Genomic DNA, 17,829 nt, shown 5'->3' on the forward strand with positions numbered 1-17,829 from the left:
AGCGCTCCTTGAAAGGTTTATTGTCTCCCCATCCCATATGACCACATTTGTGATCAGAGAAGTTGATGCGGTGCAACATCTGGCAGGGCATTATTTGTGAGGATCTTTCAACTTTGGAATTCATTCCCAGCTGCAGTTTTAAACAAAAGCTCTATAGTTGGGCCTTCAATACACACCCTTGTGAACAAGTAGATGATAGGCTTGCCTCAGTTTTACTTTTTCTTCCAGTTCAGAGGCTCTCCACTTTTGGGGTACTAAGGTGGTTATACCCTAAGATCCTGACAGCCCTCTGATGGGTCCTCAGTTGTCAGCCCCAATACCTCCCTTTTCCTTCATCACAGAAGGAACAAAAGTAAATCAATACAGGAGCCAAAATAAAGTCTGATAGCCTTAAATAGGACCACCACCATGAATCATCAGTCTCTCTCTCTCCACTTCAACATCAGGGATGATAGGGTGACCCAGGCCTCACTTTCCTTTGTCTCACCCAGCCTAGGGGCCCTGTGTTAGGCAGTCAAAGGCTGTGGGCTTAAGTGTGCAGCTGCCTCCCCGTGCTGCATCTTACCAATGGCCTTTGCAGGCATCTGCTGTATGGCAACCTTCCCCAAATCCTTCTGCCAGCAATTTGGGCTCCTTAGGCTGTTTCTCACTGCCCAGTTCTGCAACACTTCTCCACGCTCTCTCTCAACCTCTATCTGGGTTTTATTTATCCCATCTGTGGCAAACTGCCCTTTTAGACACAGCTCAGGGGGGATTATTACCCTATTCATTAACTTGTTACTGTCCCTGCCATGTGGAGATGATACACCCCATCACAAGCCAAAATGTGTAGTCCTTACAGTGTACAGTGATGGTCTATCTATTTACCCAGACCTTTTGTGGGGGCAGTCAGTACAATATAAGTTTGATATTTGAGAGGGAGTGGTTTGGGTCTGGCTTGATTTATGGTGGTTGATTACTTCTGGTAGTGGAGTTGCTGCTGGTTTTACTGTAATATTTATTTTCAGCAAATATGTATAAGGCCTAGAATGGCACTCTTAAAATTAGATTTATTAGAAATAAATCAATATATAAATGTTAGGAATGTTGATCAATGTAACTTACAAACTTAAAAGACTGCAAGTTTCTTCTTCTCCCCGCCCCGTTCCTGCTATAGTTCGTGGGGAGGGGGGTTAATTTCAGTCTGTAGAGGAAATGTGGTAAGTGGAGACTGGGTTTAACTGAAGGATAATCTAACTCTCTGATGGACATAATCAGCTCATATTGCTGCTCATAGTGATCACAACATCAATTGAGTCTCTTAATAATCTCTGATATTTATGGAATAATCAGAGAGACTTATATGTCATCAAGTAATCTAAAAACTTATATACAGAAGAAAGCCATGAATACACATTGAACTAGGTGGAAAAGAAATTGCTTTCTATAAAGCTCAGGTACTACAGTACCAATATCCATCATTTGCAGAGTGAAGTTACATGTTTTTATAAGCCTGAGCAATGGAAGAGTGAACTCTTCTACTGGAACAATGTAATTAAAAGTTACAATAAAAAAAATGGGTTAGAGTTCTTATTGACATTTTACTAAACATGCTAGCTAGCAGGAATATACAAATGAAGGTCACATTTGCAAGTATTATAAGATACATTATATTTTAATTAGGTATCTGATAAATGTCATTGAGTCTTAGCCATTGCCCTACTGACACTTAAAAAAACAAAAACAAGCCACCTACAAAGTCAAAATCATTTACTTAAGAGATTATTGTCATTAAATTTAAAATTGTAGACAATACAGGAGACATAATAGTGTAGCAAACTCTGGGTTGACACATTCTACTGTTTTGACTAAAAAATGAAATTCTGTTGTAGATTGGAGAGTATTTTTTGACAATTTATTGAATATCTCTAATGAAACTATATTCAGATATGTTCTTGCTTTCTATCCAATCCCTGAATCATAAATTTAACAAAGTATCATCCTGGTTTTGTGTTTAGTGCATCTACACTATATCTCTGGAGCTTGTTCAGGCATGTTATTTGTCATCTTGGAGAAGAAGCGTGTTTTTTTTCTTTTCTATTGCCTACAAATTTTGCCCCCAGTGAAACACATGTAATTCAGTGTTTGAACAACAGACTAAAAAATGATGATCTCCTTAAAATCTACCAATTCTTACTCCTTCCAAATAACATTAAGGTGGTTTCTTGCCTCTTTAAATGAAATAGATAATCAAATTAGTTCTTGGTTATCTAATTTTCTATTGCAACTGAGATTTCAAACCAATAAAATAAAGTTCCTTTGTCTATATTGCCTGTGGTGTCACTTTGGCTAGTTACGTCTAAATCTGACCAATGAATGGGTGACCAGCAGCATGTGCTGGAAGCAAGGGGCTGGCATCACTGGATTATCAGTTTGTTACGAGCATGGCTTTTTTGGTCAGGGATGTTCCTTTTGCTATACCCATGAAAAGCCACCTACATTTGGACAAGTTACCAGCCTTTGAAAAACTGCCGTTCACACATGCTCAATAAAGACTAGCTAGAGTATTGCCCATCTATATGGGGCGTTGAGGGCCAGAATTAATGACTGGGCTTGGAATGCGCAGATATAGGCATGATAGGTCCTGCAGTGAGAACCAAAATGGCCTTATTCAACACACAATGTCAGGAATGGTTAAGGCAGTTGAAGGCTGCCCTGAAGAGCTGGATTCTATCCCTGTCTTTACTACAGAGTTTCTATGTAATGCTGGGTAAGATACTTAAAAGAAACTTTTCACGGGTGGCCACTATATGTGTGTTCCTTATTTTCTTGCTGCCTGACTTAAGACACCTGGGTCCGATTTGCAAAAGTGCTGAGCACTCTGCTGCAAGTGAATTCAGAGGCAGCTGTGCTTTGAACTTATAAAGTGCTATAAAATATTCACTGCTCTGAAAAATCAGGCCCTAGGTATCTCAAAGTGGGTACCCAAAATCTGTGGACCTTAATTTCTCTGTGCCTCACTTCCTCATCTGTTAAATGGGGTACTTCCTCACAGAGGGTGATGTGAAAACATATTGTTTGTGAAGCAGTCAGATACTATGATGAGCATCATAGGAAAGCCCAAGGGAATATTAATAATTCTTTATTCACAGCAGGGATTGAATAAGGTGTAGTAAATAAGCCATGGATCCACACGTTGAACAATGAGTATGAAACAAAACATTGAATTGCTGTTTATTCACTGAGTGCTGTTCATCCTGTACACTGAAAGAGTAAGGCTCCTGTGGAAAAACAGTCTGATCATGTAATTGAAGAGAGTATCATAATGAAAAGGCACAAGGGGACAGATATAAAGTGGCACAGGTTACCTTAATTCAGGCATTTCTTAACTTTTAAGCATTTGACTTTGCAACCTAAATGTTTTTTTAATGTATGTTTCTGTCTAACATGTTTGTGTATGGAGAGAGTATGTGAATATACATACCCAAAATTTGTATGGGAAATGACTAAGGTGAAAGATGTATATCACCCCCAAGCTCTAGCAGTTTGTGATTGTGTGAACTTTAAACTATGTATTAACCCATTTTTCTGCCACACTTCATGTTTTCATTATCTGTAATTGCATTATTTTATAGTGATTGACACAAGCATCTTCTGACTTGTATTAACTTTCCCTAGTGCAGTGTTGTCCTCTTACAGGAATGTTTCCCCAGTATGCCTTTCTTGGGCTGGCCCTTTAAATTCAGTAGAACCAAGTGATTACAGCCCTGTAATGGCCATTTTGGAATTAGCAGCTGCTGAGTTAGGATACAACTTTCTCTCTTCCAGCTAGTAAGTACCTGGCATGCCCCCCTGCTGCCCCAATTCTCCATTTCTTATTGCTGAGGAGATGAAATATTCTTTAACTGTATTATGTAGAAATTGCAAGTCATATCCTAATAAATGAGTCTCTCTGGTTGCCCCACATGAGTGGTCAAAGTAGTAGAGCTCTTTCTGCAAAACAGGTGCTTTAGAGTCCATGTGCAACTACTGTTACTCTTGGAAGTGTTAGATTAATAGCCTTCCTCAAGGATCACTTCTTTCACTGATAGTGTTCAAAGTGTACACCAAAGACTTGCACCTACACTCTCTCATAAGTTTATCTATGCCAATGACATCTGCTGCAGCTACCAAGCTCAGTCCTTCTCAGAAACTGACAAGGTCTTGAATGAAGATATGAAGTTCACGGCTGTTCTAAGACAGTTTCTAGTGTATTCTATCTGCATCATGCAAGCACAAGCCATGAATTAAATGTGTTCCTCAATGGCCGATGCCTGCAGCATAATCCAAAGCTGGTTTACCTCGGTGTGACATTAGATAAGTCACTAACATACAGCAACGACCTGAGGAAGATGGCAGCCAAAGTCAGCATTCGGAACAACCTGCTCAGAATATTGTCCAATGCAACCTGAGGAGCGAGCGCCCGGATGCTTAGATCATCAGCCCTTGCCCTCTGCTATTCAACAGCAAAATACTGTGCTCCTATCTGGTGTCACTCATAGCACACGAGGCTTGTCGATGTAGAGCATATCAAAGCTAGGTGTGTTGCTGCTGGGACTTTCCAGGCAACTCTGTTGCTATGGCTACCAATACTTAGCAACATAGCACCACCTCATGTTCACGGCGAAAAGGCCTCTGTCACACTGCTGGCTAAGATCCATGAGAATAGCAACCCGTGATTGTCTGCAGACCTCTTCAACCACCCACCAGCTCTCCTGTCTTTTAGACACTCTTTATGGTCATTTATGGCACCACAGGATGTGATGGTGGAATTTGCTTGGCATAATGAGTGGTCAGTGATGACGGTCGTTAATCACTCTCTCATCACTGACCCAACCATCTGTCCACCAGTTTTTGATCTGCCAAGGCACCTTTGGTCACCTCTGAACTGGTTTCAAACAGGACAGGGAAACTGTGCAGCCAATCTCTTAACGGTTTTTTTTTAATGACCCACAATGCACCTGTGGTCAACTTCAGACTATGTCGTGTATCACTGTCAGGTGCCCACTGACTTATTTTGATGGCTGTCTACTGATTCTTCACCTTGCTGATGATGACACCATTCAAAGGCGGGGCACATTGCACATATGTCCCTGATGATGATGATGATTTGTGATTACCAAAGATTTAGACAGGAATACATATTTTATTAGGATTACATATTTTAAGCACAATATAGTTTAAGAAAGTAAAGATGCTTTTCATAGTGGGCATACCAGCTTTCATGAACCAATCATGAACTAAATTCTGCATTAAAAATAAAAATATGCTGTATATGTAATGCATTTCCATAAAATAAAATGTAAATGAATTAAAAAAAATTACCAGTGTGAGTCCTGGAAATATTTCAGGACTTTTGAAGTTGTATTACAGTAGCCCTGATATCCTACTAAGTTTAGGATCTCAATATGCTATGCACTGTACAGGCCCATATTAGAAGACCATCCCTGCTCCAGGTTGTTCACAGTATAAATTGAAAAAACAGATAGGAGAAAAGAGATTACTCACATTTTGTGGATAGTGAACTGACAGTGAATATATTGAATACAATTTTCAAAAGCCTAAGTTCAAATTTCAAAAGGCATATGTGACAAAATCTTATTGAAATTCAATAGGATTTAGGTGCTTACTTCATTTTTTGGAAATGGTATTTACATTCTTAAGACTCTTAGGCACTTGAAATTTTTATCCTGAGTGGCTTGCCAGAGGTCACAAAAGAAGTTGGTGGCAGAGCTGGAAACTGGTTTGGAGGGCAACATCAAAAATATCACAATGCAAACCATATACTTAAATACTGAAAAGAAAAAATCAGCTCTCATAGTACAGCAATCTAATCCACACCAAATTAGAGAAATAAATTGGTTTAAAAGTACCAATGAAAAGTGTGTTCTAATTAAGATACCGCAAATAGACAATTTAGCAGTCTAAATCCCTGGAGGGAAGTGCCTGGGTTTGGAAATGGGTTTTGCTTTCAGGTAAGGCTAATTTCTGCTCTGTTGGCAATGATGAGCACAGAGTACAGGCTTTCAGTAAACAAAACAAACGTTTCCTTATGTATAATTTATTAACCATTTCTAAATATGCTTTACAAGAGCTGCTTCACTGGGACAAGCATGATAAAATAAAATAAAATTGCACACTAACAGTAATCCCTATCAAACAGAGGACACTTAGCAAATACACCTCGAAAGGTCAGAAACCAGATTGCTTTGTGCTGACATTAGTGGAGGATCTCGTCACCATGGTGTAGCATGACTCTTTTGTCTGTACATTAATATATACAAAACCTTTTACCCTTTCCTAGCCACAGCTCCTTTGCTTTGTGCCATTTGAGCTGGTTTTGTTTGTTTTTAACTCTGGAGTTACTATTGATTGTTTCTCATTCAAGTATATAGTAAGATCTTTAAGATTTGTAAAATGTACTTTTCTCTTAAAGTAAGACTATAAAAATGACTAAATTATCCTGGCTTGGAGGAAACCCAGAACAAATCTGTTTTAGCAATCCATCTGAAAATACAATTTCAATAACAAACAAAATTGTCAAAACTTGTTTGTAGTTCAGGGTTGTTGAATTCAATTTCCTGGTGCAGATTACTACCTTGCATCATGACAGTATTCTTTTCAATAGCACTTCAGTAGGATATGTATATAATACACAAGACAGCAGTAGAGTTCCATTTTTCTTGGAGACGTGCCTGTGCCAGCAAGTCTTGATTCAGATCCAAAACATCTGCAGAGTTTGGGGTTGTACAGATCTGAAGACGTGGTTCTGTCTCATTTTTTGTTTTGCCCTAACTATGATATTTGGCAATACTTAAGCAGTTGATTAAAATATAACATGGCTAACTCATGAATTGTTTTAAAGCAGTTGTGTCCATTTTGACTTACTTTCTTAGGCAGTAAAACAGGACACTTTATTATCTGACTTAGGGTTTAAAGAGCAAGAGTAGGAGTCAGAAACCTGTGTTCTGTTCCAAGTTCAGCCACATGTTCCATGGCCTTGGGGAAAAGTCACTTGGGTCTAAAACTTAAAAATTGGCCATTTATTTTGTGTTCCCAACATGAAGACTGATTTTCAGTTGTGCAGCACACCTGGATCTCTCTCTGACTTCAACTGGAGTTCTCCATATTTCTGAAAATCAGACTGTCAGGATGAGTCGTGCTTGGCATCCAGAAATTGAGATGCCCAATTTTGTGGCCACATTGAAAATGTTGGTCTTAGTCCTGATGTCAAAGGACCTAAACACCCACAATTCCAGTTGAAGTTAATGGGAACTGTGGGTACTTATTACCTCAAAAATCAGGCCACTTAGGCGTTTAATCATTAATTTATCTACTAACCATCATCACTAAAGTTTTAACGTTTTGACCTTGGTAAGTAACAGTGAAATTAATTTGGAAAATTAACATGGGAAACAAGAAGAGAGACTAACTGCATAACTAAGTGTTAAGATGAAAGTGGACAAAGGAAAACTTACAATGAACATCAGGTAAAACTTTCTAGTGAAGAGTTGATAGACTGTTCAATAGTCTCCCAAGGAAAGTGGTAGAAGTCTCATCATTTGAGTCTTTTCAAACTAGAACGAACAAAGTACTCAGTGAACTCAGGGAACAATCTTCTATTGACAAAGAGAATGGACTACATGGCCTAAGAAGTTTTTAGTCTTCAATTTCTAATTTCAGTGATGGTCTGAATAGACATAGGCTAGCTCTGATTGCAATCAAATATCTAATTTGTTTTGGAAAGCTCATTAAGATGTATAGGTTGTACTAAGGTGTCTGAACCTCTGGTAGATCCACATTTTTTCTTTAACAAAAGCTGATTATAAAGGTTTGGGATTCACCTATTTAATGCCTCTGGCAACCATTGATCTCACTGAAGTTTGGTCAAAATCTTTCAGCCTTTAAAACAGTCCAGGAGGTCAGGTGAGATTTACTGGGGTTTTGTTTTACTAGGCAAGAAAGCTTCTTTACTTGAAAAGTGAGAATTGCTGTGATTTTGTTTGATCACATGTGAGTAAGTCATTTTAATTTAGAGAAAAGGCAAAATGGATGGGAGAGTGAGGAACTGAGCTCTAACTAAATGCACACCTCTGGTCTCTGTTTTAACAGCCACTTTGCCCTGGTTGACCTTTACATACAGAGCATTAGAACAAGCAAGATTATAACATAGTCCTGAGCCATATGATATTTGGACCATGGGAAAAGGGTAGCCAACTGCAAGCTTTATTGTTAATCTGTATCCTCAAGCAATTTCTGTTTCTTATGATTATATCCTTTTCTTCTTTGTTTTAAAAATGAATTTAAATGTACTTTTAAGTGAAGCATGTTTCTGCAATCCCTATTGAAAGGGCTGCAGAAACTGGCCACTGTGTGTCAGCTGGGGGGGGCTGGGGGGGGGGGGGGGGGGATCTAGCGATCAGCGCTTCAGCTACGTGAATAGTGAATAGCTATCTTATTTCGAATCGTCTTGGTCCTGGGTCCACGGCCGGGGATCAATGTCCGCTCCTCTCCGTCGCACTCCGCCTACTGCCACTCGCTGGTGGAGAGTCAGTCACAACAGGGCGTGGGAGAGGATCATATATATCGCGTCTAGATGAGCGAGCGATATATCGATACCCTCCGGATACGGCGGGTAGTCTGGACATACCATTAGAGTCCCCTGGAAGTAGTTTAGACCTGTGTAACAAGCTGGTCAGTTTTTCAGCTTCTTTATTCCTAGTCCGAGTCTAGATTCTAGATCCTGTTTCCTTCTTGAGCTGAGAGAAGAAGTGGGGGTTGGTGAGAGAGAGAACATCCTCCTCTTTATATTCATGTTCTAATTAACCCTTAGTGAACCCCTTCCTTTCCTCTATTAATATAGAATATGCACATCCCATCACAAATGCTTTATGCTATAAATATAATTTTTGAAATTTTCCCCACATTTTCCACACCTATTTTACTAGTTTATCCCAACAAAAATATATAAATGAAATTGTTGGCCTGCCTGAGTGGAAGCAAACACACAATTATTTTTAGGCCAATCTATTTTAGGGGAAATGATAAACCAAAAAGGTAAAATCTTGCCCTCACTGAGTGATTTTGGTGAGGCAGGATTTTGTCATGTAACTTTAAAGCTTATTCTCCTCAAGTTTCCTAAGAAAATTCTACCATGGGAAGAACTGTGATGTGAAATTTCAGGGAGATTGTTGAAAATGGGAAACTGCTTTCAACCTTAATTATGGAGCAGCTGACACTGGTTCACAATTATGGGAACTACTGACACTGTTAGTTTTAGTTTCCAAACGGTTAATGATTTTAGGCTATACTAAGAGATACATTTCAAGGATAGTCTTTGCTGAGCCTCTGGTTCCAGGTAGAAATATGGAACAATCTACCATCTAAACCTTTTGGGACAGTGTAGATCTTGTTAGAATATGTTAAGAAATATATCAAGAGACAATGAAATATATTTTATTGTAATGAAAACCACATTGTATTTCTATTAGTATGCCAGTTGTAGCATTACACGAAGTCCTGTAAGCAGTATTTCCTTCTTCATTTCAGGTTTAATGTATCATGGAGTAGTTCTTCCCCCCCCCCCCCCTCCGCCGCCGCCACCTTAATGGGTCAGGCATGATATTGTTACAGAACAAGATGATGCATACCATTATGAAATAGATGGCTTCTGAGACCAAAATGAGAAATCACCTCAAGGCAGAATTCTTCTTACGTGTGCTTTTCCAAATTACCTTACACGTATACATGCCAAAATTTGTGTTTAAATTTCAGTTTTAAAAGAGACTCTAAGACTCTTTTAAGTCTCTTGAGCAGTTTGCCTGGGCGGAAATGGCTATTTTCAGATAACTTGATCTGGCTTTTGTCAGCAATTTTCTTCTAAAGTAACAGCAACATAGCAGGGATCTTTTAACGCCTCCTCATGGACATTAGGCATTGTATTGATAAGGCATAGTCCCTGTCTTCAAAAACTGCAAGCATCTGAGTTCACTGTCATATACTGTGTAAATATAAAACAAAATGCACATTTTTATCATTTTAAATCAAAGTACAATGTAACCATAACAATAACTTACATATAAGGGATCTTTCCAAGGGTTCAAAAGCTTGGCAGAGTGGAATATGAGACAAATTTTAGAGAAGTTTTCAGTTACATCTTAACTGAAAGGCTTGTCATATGACACTTTCAGTAGAGCGCAATCTGAGATTTGAATTTTTCATCCTCTGAAGGATGTTCACACAAGGTGTGAAACAAATGATCTATTTTATCAGCACTATAGTAATACAATAGTGACCATTTTTTCTGCCATACTTTTGCCTTACCCCACTAAGGAATACCTTTCTTTACAGATGCTCCATTGATATCCAGTCTGGGAACTTCTGCATAACATAACATGTTGATTCTCCCCAACTGTTGCATGTGGAGGACTTCTGTTGTTTTAAATGGGAGTTCTCCCTGCTGAGTTGCTGCAGAATAGGTTTTTTTAATATAATTTTAATCTCAGCATTATTTTAATGAATGTTTATTTCTAATGTTTGGCATTGTATAAGACACAAAATTAAGGACAGTTTCTGATTTGTGGAGCTTGCAATGTAAAATACACAGACAGAAAAGACAAAAGGCATTGGGAGAGACAAAAGAGTAAGTGGCCTCATTGTGAGTATCTACTTGAGCTCTCCTGAATTAACTCACTTCACCTCTACAGGAAGGTGTTTCACCTAGGTCAATATTTTTCGGCTACTTCTAAAAAGTGAGCCTTAAGAAGCGAGGCTAAACAAGGAGAGACTATAGGGGCTTGTTGAGGAAGGCAATGAGAAGGGCATCACAGTGAGCTAATTAATAGTTGTCACCACAGATTTATGAAGTCTGATATCACTCCAGGTGGACTTCTCTTTCCAGCTATCTTGTGGTTTTATACTGCCACCCATCACCATAGTATCCAAGTGCCTTCCACCTAAAATTGATAGTAATAGCAAGATCCCTGGTGGACTTCATGGAGTCAGGAACTTCTCCCTTTTAGGGGACAAAACTCTGCTGTTTATTGATTTCTTTTAAAGATTTCCTCTCTTTTTCTTTTGTTCTCACTTTTGCACTTCCTGGCTAAAATATTTTTTAGGCAAAAAGAGCATCCCCTTTTCTCCTACTCCTCTTATCTCTTTTATCTCCTACTCAGAACTCACTACTTCTTTTACAGAATATTCAGCAGCTGTTCCAGGCCTCCCAACATCATATGCTGCTATCCTAAGAATTAAATCTGCCAGTTCATCTTCAGCACTCTTTAATTCAAAGAACAGGCCACGATTAAGCAGCCCTTCATTAGGAAGCATATCTTCACCAGGCTGGAGAGGAACAGCACAACACTATCGCTCACCAACAAACCTCTATCACTTCTCAGAGGCCTTCAAACATGATGGTAAGTCCAGTTCTCCCCTCTGAATCTTTGAAGAGACAATGTGTATAGATGTGGCTTTGACATTTTTTCAAAACTGTTACCGTTTTATCAGGGTGCTTCAGTATCTCACATTGGTAACACTGGATTCCAGTAAACATCATGCAGTAAAAATGAGCTTCCTTCTTTTTAGAGTCCTTAAATTAACCTTAAAGTCAGCAGTTTAAACATTCTCTCCTACAGGTCCCTAAAGGGATTTTATTTTATTATTGCAGCCTTTGCAATGTAAGAATGGGAAACTAGAAGTGGAATAAAATTGCACTACAATCCAATTTGATCTACTCAACTAATGTCTATACATTTGAAAGGCACTGCAATGAAATTTCAATCCACCTTTTATGGTTTTTTTCCCCAATTGCTCTCGTATTTTTCATATTTACTCCCAAATGATAGTTATGTGGATTAAAGCTGCACAGTGCTTCTTATGAAACTATTTTTTTTTCAAATCTAATATAGTCTATAATCCTCTGACACACAGAATACAATGTGGTGTCACTTTTTTAGATGCAGAAATTCTCAGTTACAATAAATATTTCCTATTATTCAAATCACATTTGTTTTCTCTTTATCATCTTGTTTTCTTTAGGGTGAGCCTTAAGAGAGTGTTAATAGAATTTACAAATTACAATGTTCTTTCCCCCAAGTAATCCCTATCTCAACAAAATAGAAAGGCAAGATTATTTAAATTTAGTGAACCAAGGAAATGACAAAAGGAAGAATCACACAGTATAGACCCATAATAATACCAGGCTACTGTAATCATCCTTTTCAGAAAGGTACTTTAGCATGTACTTAAATGTGGCATGTTATGCTTAAGAGTGTTCATGAAGAAGGATGACTTAAGCATGAACTTTTCTGATTTGGGGCCTATGTTAGCCCTACCTAGGAATACAGATGAACTGAATCCTGAAAGCAATTGAATTATGACCATGGTAGAACTGGATTTTGTTTTCTGCACTTGCATGTTTTGTGTAATGTTCAGTGTATTTACAAAACTCAGGTACTGTCTATGTTCCTGACCTTGCTGACTCCTCCCCTGCAAACCTACTTACAGGCAAGAATCTGGAAGAATCAAAGTAGTGGAATGAAGAACCAAAGTTGGCTAACTTTAGCAGTAGTATGTTGGCCTTTCACAGCATGTGTGTCTGGAAATTGGAGGTAGAAGGCAGCAATTGGTTGCTGGAAGAGGAAAGAAGGCAGATTTTATGAATAACATAAGCTGGAACTATAAAGGAACTTCCCTGTGAGTGACCCTGATGACTCCTATGGGGTTGGGGCTGAAAGTCTGGTAAAGAGGCATTTTATTAGGATTAAATGCCCAAAGTTTGGTGATATTTTTACATCCATGCCTCTGGAAAACAATGATTTTTGTCGACTAGGTTTAATGCAGCCTGCTGTGCAGTAGGAGATAGAAAGCGTTCTCCTGCTCTCCCCAGCCCTGACCTAACATGGCCCACATCAGGGCTACTTGGGTCGGGACTTCGGAGAGTGTAACCCACACACCTCCTGGGTGTGGTGTTCTGTCCAATCTAGTGGCACCAAGACCACATAGATAGAGAGAGATTAAATGAGTCTCCTCTACAGCCTTAGCTAACAGCCAGTTGGCTTTTAGCTTATGCTGTAGAAGCTCATGCACTAAGCTCCAGAGGTCCCCAATTCAGTCCTGCCCACTGGCAACCAAGGTCTGTCAGTGTTACACGTGGTCTGCATTGTAGTTGTTCATGGAAGTGGATAGACAAAGTCATGACTAGAGCTGTATAAATAATTGTTTTCTCATTTTGCTGGGAGTTCCAAAAATAAGAAAAATAAATGTTTCAGAAGAACCCCAAACCAACTTTTTTTCAGAATTTAATTAAATTGGAAAATCAGGGGAAAATGTTTGAGATCAAATGAAACATTTAATTACATTTCCATTCACTGCTGTCCTGGTTCCTTGTTACCTATAGTTAAAAGAATTACCAGTATGTTTTTCATCACCACTTAATTTAGTCTTATTAAATTTCTTATTCTAAACATGCATTTAACAGTACTTGCTAAAATCAAGCTACTTATCAAAACATAATGTTGTGATTAAAAGAAATCTACATGGAAAATGTCACTGGGTATGTCTACACTGCAATTAATAACCTGCATTTGGCCTGTGCCAACTGACTCAGGCTAAGGGGCTGTTTAATTGCAGTGTAGGCATTCAGGCTCGGGCTGGAGCCCAGGCTCTAAGACCCTGTGAGGCAGGAGAGTCCCAGAGCTCAGGCTACATCACAGTTAAACATAGGGTGGCCAGCTGCTTGGTTTTTGACTGGAAAGTCTGGTCAGATCTACTGACTAGAAACCCAAAGTCCGCTTACTGCAAGTGGGGGATGTGGGGAGGCACTAAGTCATCACCCGCTCCAGCCCCTACTTATCCAGAGCCACCTCCTACCTTTATTGGCGGCTGCAGCTCCCAGCCCTGACACCACAGGTGAGTCTGTCCTGACCCAGGTGGTCGGGAGAGGGAAAATCAGCAAGCAACAGGGAGGAGGGGGAAAGAGGAGTGGACAGGGTGGGAGTGCCACAGGGGAGAGGCGGGGCAGGGGCTTGGGGGAAGAGATGGGACAGGTGTGGGGCCTTGGGGGGAATAGGAGGGAAAAGTGTGAGGCCTCGCGGGGAAGAGGCAGGGCAGGGGAGGTTCTGGCACTCCGGCTAGAGTGTCCATTTTTTAAATATTACCAAGATGGCAACCCTAATTAAACAGCCCCTGTGAGCCTGAATCAGCTGGCAAAGCCAGTTGCAGGTTTTTAATTGCAGTGTAGATATAGCTACTGAGTGCTAGATTCAGCATTTACAAGTCTGAGTTAATTGAAATATCTGTAGAATATCTTATTGCCTGTCAACTTCCTGTTATAAATGCCTGCACGGAGAATGTTGGCTGATGTTCTATGGGCACTAGGTATCTTCCTCTCCCAAACCTTACAGCAGATGTCTATTTCAGATGGCAGGATTAGGAGAACTTGTTCAGGGAGTACCATTAGCCTTCAGAATGTGGCACTGCTGAAAGAGGTTATTAAGAGAATGTAGAGTGTGTGTGCATCTGATGTTGGGAGAATGGTAGAATAACAGCAGTCCAATAACTTAGTCTGCTTGTGTGAACTTGCTAAATAAATGGCTCTATTTTATGGAGAGAGATATGACAATTTGAGGGAAGAATTTTGCAACCTATATTAACATTGATCCTGCACTGGTGCACAATCATCTCTAGCTATACTGAAGTCACTGGAAATCCATGTTGTCGCAAGTGTGTGCCCTCACAGAACATGGTGAAGACCTCCAGTGACTCCATTAACTAAAAGTAACTGAGATCTCCTGAATCTTCTGAAACTTCTTAAGTTAACTAAAATCAGCCAAGTACTTCCTAAGTAGATCAACTTTTTTTCTATTTTTATATATAATATAATATACTGGAAATTACAGTCCCTTGTATTAACACAGTGAACATTAACTTTACATAGATCAAATAGTGCTGTTTGAATTTGGAATAATTTGATATTTTGCTCTGCAGCACTTTAGTGGTATTTTCTTTTTGGTTTTTGAAAGGATGTTATGACTTGGCAGAACGGCGTTATCTACTACTTCGTTCTCAGCTGCTCCTACTACTAGTGTAAACTTGTAAAGCAAAAGTATTAATGTCACAGTCCTTTATTAATTTGAAAAAGTTTGTTTGAGGGTTCTCCTAATCTTTAGATCAAAAAGGTATATATATTTTTAAATAACTGATTTTTAATATGACTGAATTATTTTTAAAGTCATTGTCTCAATACACTGAACACTCATCATGAGATTTCAAAAAGTGATTAACGGCTTAAATTGCCTGTTTCCACAGTAATAAAAGTTAATTGAAAGACCCTGAAGACTCACCTCAAGAAAAAGCCAGTGTAGATTAAAACCGAACAGTGAAAGAATAAGTACTGAATTGAACACAATATTGAGCAACAAGTAAAACCAGATTCACATGAACCAAAGTGATTCTTTCCCTTCTTAAAACCCGATTCCCCTCCACTTGAGTATAAAATGTCTATGCAACTTGCCTGTCACAAAGTGACTGGTCCCTGTAGGGGGAGATGGGCACAGCCCCACCTGTGTCATAATTAATTAACTGCTTCCCCAACTGAGGGATGGGACTGGTTGTGAGGGTAAGGGGGCTAGCTGATACCTAAAGACACCAGGCCCTTCTAAAAGAGCTGAGAGAGCTCAATCTGGGGGTTGAACCACAGCTACTGAGCAAGCTTCTGTGAAAGGCCTTGAGTCAGGGTGTGCAAAAGGTTGGGTACACTGGTGGAATAAGCCTGAGGACCCAGCCCTCTACACCCGGGAGGGTGCACAAGAACAGTGCTTCAGGGGAACCAGCCCGGGGACCGAGTGCACAGTACCAAAGCAGAGGGAAGGAATCAAAGGAGGTTCAGATGGAGGTCTGAAGAAAAACCCAAAAAGAGTCTAAGAACTTTTTTGCTTATTTGGACTTCTTAGTTTAAGCTTGTTTCTGATTTGGCCAGAGGGCCAAGTCACATCTACAGCAGTGACCCACATTTGTAGAGCTCATTAAGGAACCCTAAGAAGAGGGGACTGAGGCAGAGCACAGCAGAGTCACCCATGGCCACAACCAGGTACTTGGTAAGCATCCACCCTGTTATATTACCTATTTTTTTTCCCGAGGCAGCTAATTTCCAAGAGTGATCATGTGACTCTTCAGCATAGACATGGACATCTTGGTGGTTCTGTGACCAGTGAAGTACTTGTGGTTCTGTTTGTTAAGGTGGGTGGATTTATTACAGGGAAACTGATAGTGATCTCTCTATTAGGTTGCCTAACACTATGCATTGTTAAAAGAAAATCTTGTGATCCTTCTTTCAGGAGCTCTAACATCTCCATTGTTTGCTAGGCAACTCTGAAAAATTTGGCAGGGAGAAAGCATTGGGGCCAGAAAAGAGCATTTTCTTTGTCCCCTGAAATTCTGTTCAGGTTTAACAGTTACATATTTTTGAAAATGCCGTTTTCTTTCTCCCATGTGCTATTCAGGAATGTTTTGGCAGTGTGCCAGAATAATAACTGATCATGAATGTTCAGGCTCACACCACCATCAAAACAGCAGCAATTGTGCATTAGGAACAGGCTACTTCTCCCGGAGGGGAAAAGAGCGAGCCAGGCTCAGCTCCCTTCTATAGCCCTCCTAACACAGAACATGAGTCTCCCTCCCCCCATGAGGACACCGCACCTTGTATGAGTGAGGGAGAGAGGGGATGGTTGCTTTGAATCAACTCTGTAGACCAAGCACATGGCTCCCTTCACCCATCCTCTCCCCCCTCACCTGCCACCCTAACATAGCTGCCATCTCCTGATGCTAGCTAACAGGTAGTCCTGTAATACAAGCTGTGCTGCAGCACTGAAGATTTAGGGCTAAAACCCAACCAATGATGCATGATGGATGGTCTTACAATTGCATGTAGTAGAATTTATTACTACCTTTTCTCTTTCTACAAAAAAAATGGAAAACTATATGCAACCTCCTCAAATTAGCTGAACATTTCCTTTGCAAAGTCAAGCACTTGAAATTAGAAAGGCCAGAATTCAGGTTGCCTGTGCAGACTTGATTGTGTCCTCTTGTGCATATGCATTATGATGGTCTTTAATTACATGATCATATATTATTTTTCCACGGGAGCCCCATGTCATTCAGAGCACAGGCTGCAAGATGCTCTGGTGATGAATCCGGGCTCTGTAGTGAAGAAGGCTGTTTGTAGGACCCTGGCCTCATTTTATGTAGAAGTTGAAAGGCCTTTAAAGAACAAAGCAGGGAACTGCATGAAGAGAAAGATTAAGGCAAGTGAATCCACAAAGGAGAACTCTGTTCTATCCCTGCCTCTGCCACAGAGTTCCTATGTGATGATGAGCAAGACACTTAAGACATTTTCAAGGTGCCTAGCTTTAGATGCCTAGGGCCTCCTTTATACGAATGATGAGCTCTTTCCACCGCAACTGAAGCTAATGGGACTTGTGTATACTTGGAATCCCTTGAGGTTAAGGCACAAAAATGAGTTCATGGATGGCAGTCATGAAGGTCGGGAATTCTGATCTTGGCTCTACCACATGATCATTATGTGGCCCTGTTTTTCCCCCAAACACAGAGCAGAAATATTTCTTTAACACCTCTGCTTTTTCACTATTATTGTTGATAATTCTACCATTTCATCTAATAATGGGCCAATAACAGGACTTGATTTATAAAGAATTAAAGGAGGTTAATGTAATTATTGCAAATCAACATGGATTTATGGCAAAAATCCTGTCAAACTAACTTGCTATCTTTTTTGATGAAATTATAAGTCTGGTT

General features: G+C 39.8%; 1 protein-coding gene across 2 annotated transcripts in view; it reads left to right on the forward strand.

Annotated features, from left to right (window-relative positions):
* Nucleotides 1-17,829, forward strand: part of CNTN5 (contactin 5) — a 965,708-nt gene that overhangs the window by 568,439 nt on the left and 379,440 nt on the right. For both annotated transcript variants that reach the window (XM_039485717.1, XM_039485709.1), the window contains one exon: nt 11,214-11,432. In XM_039485717.1, coding sequence (XP_039341651.1) covers nt 11,214-11,432 — 219 coding nt within the window. The remainder of the gene's footprint in view (nt 1-11,213; nt 11,433-17,829) is intronic.

The sequence above is a fragment of the Mauremys reevesii genome, linkage group 1 (assembly GCF_016161935.1).
Source record: "Mauremys reevesii isolate NIE-2019 linkage group 1, ASM1616193v1, whole genome shotgun sequence".
NCBI lineage: Eukaryota > Metazoa > Chordata > Testudines > Geoemydidae > Mauremys > Mauremys reevesii.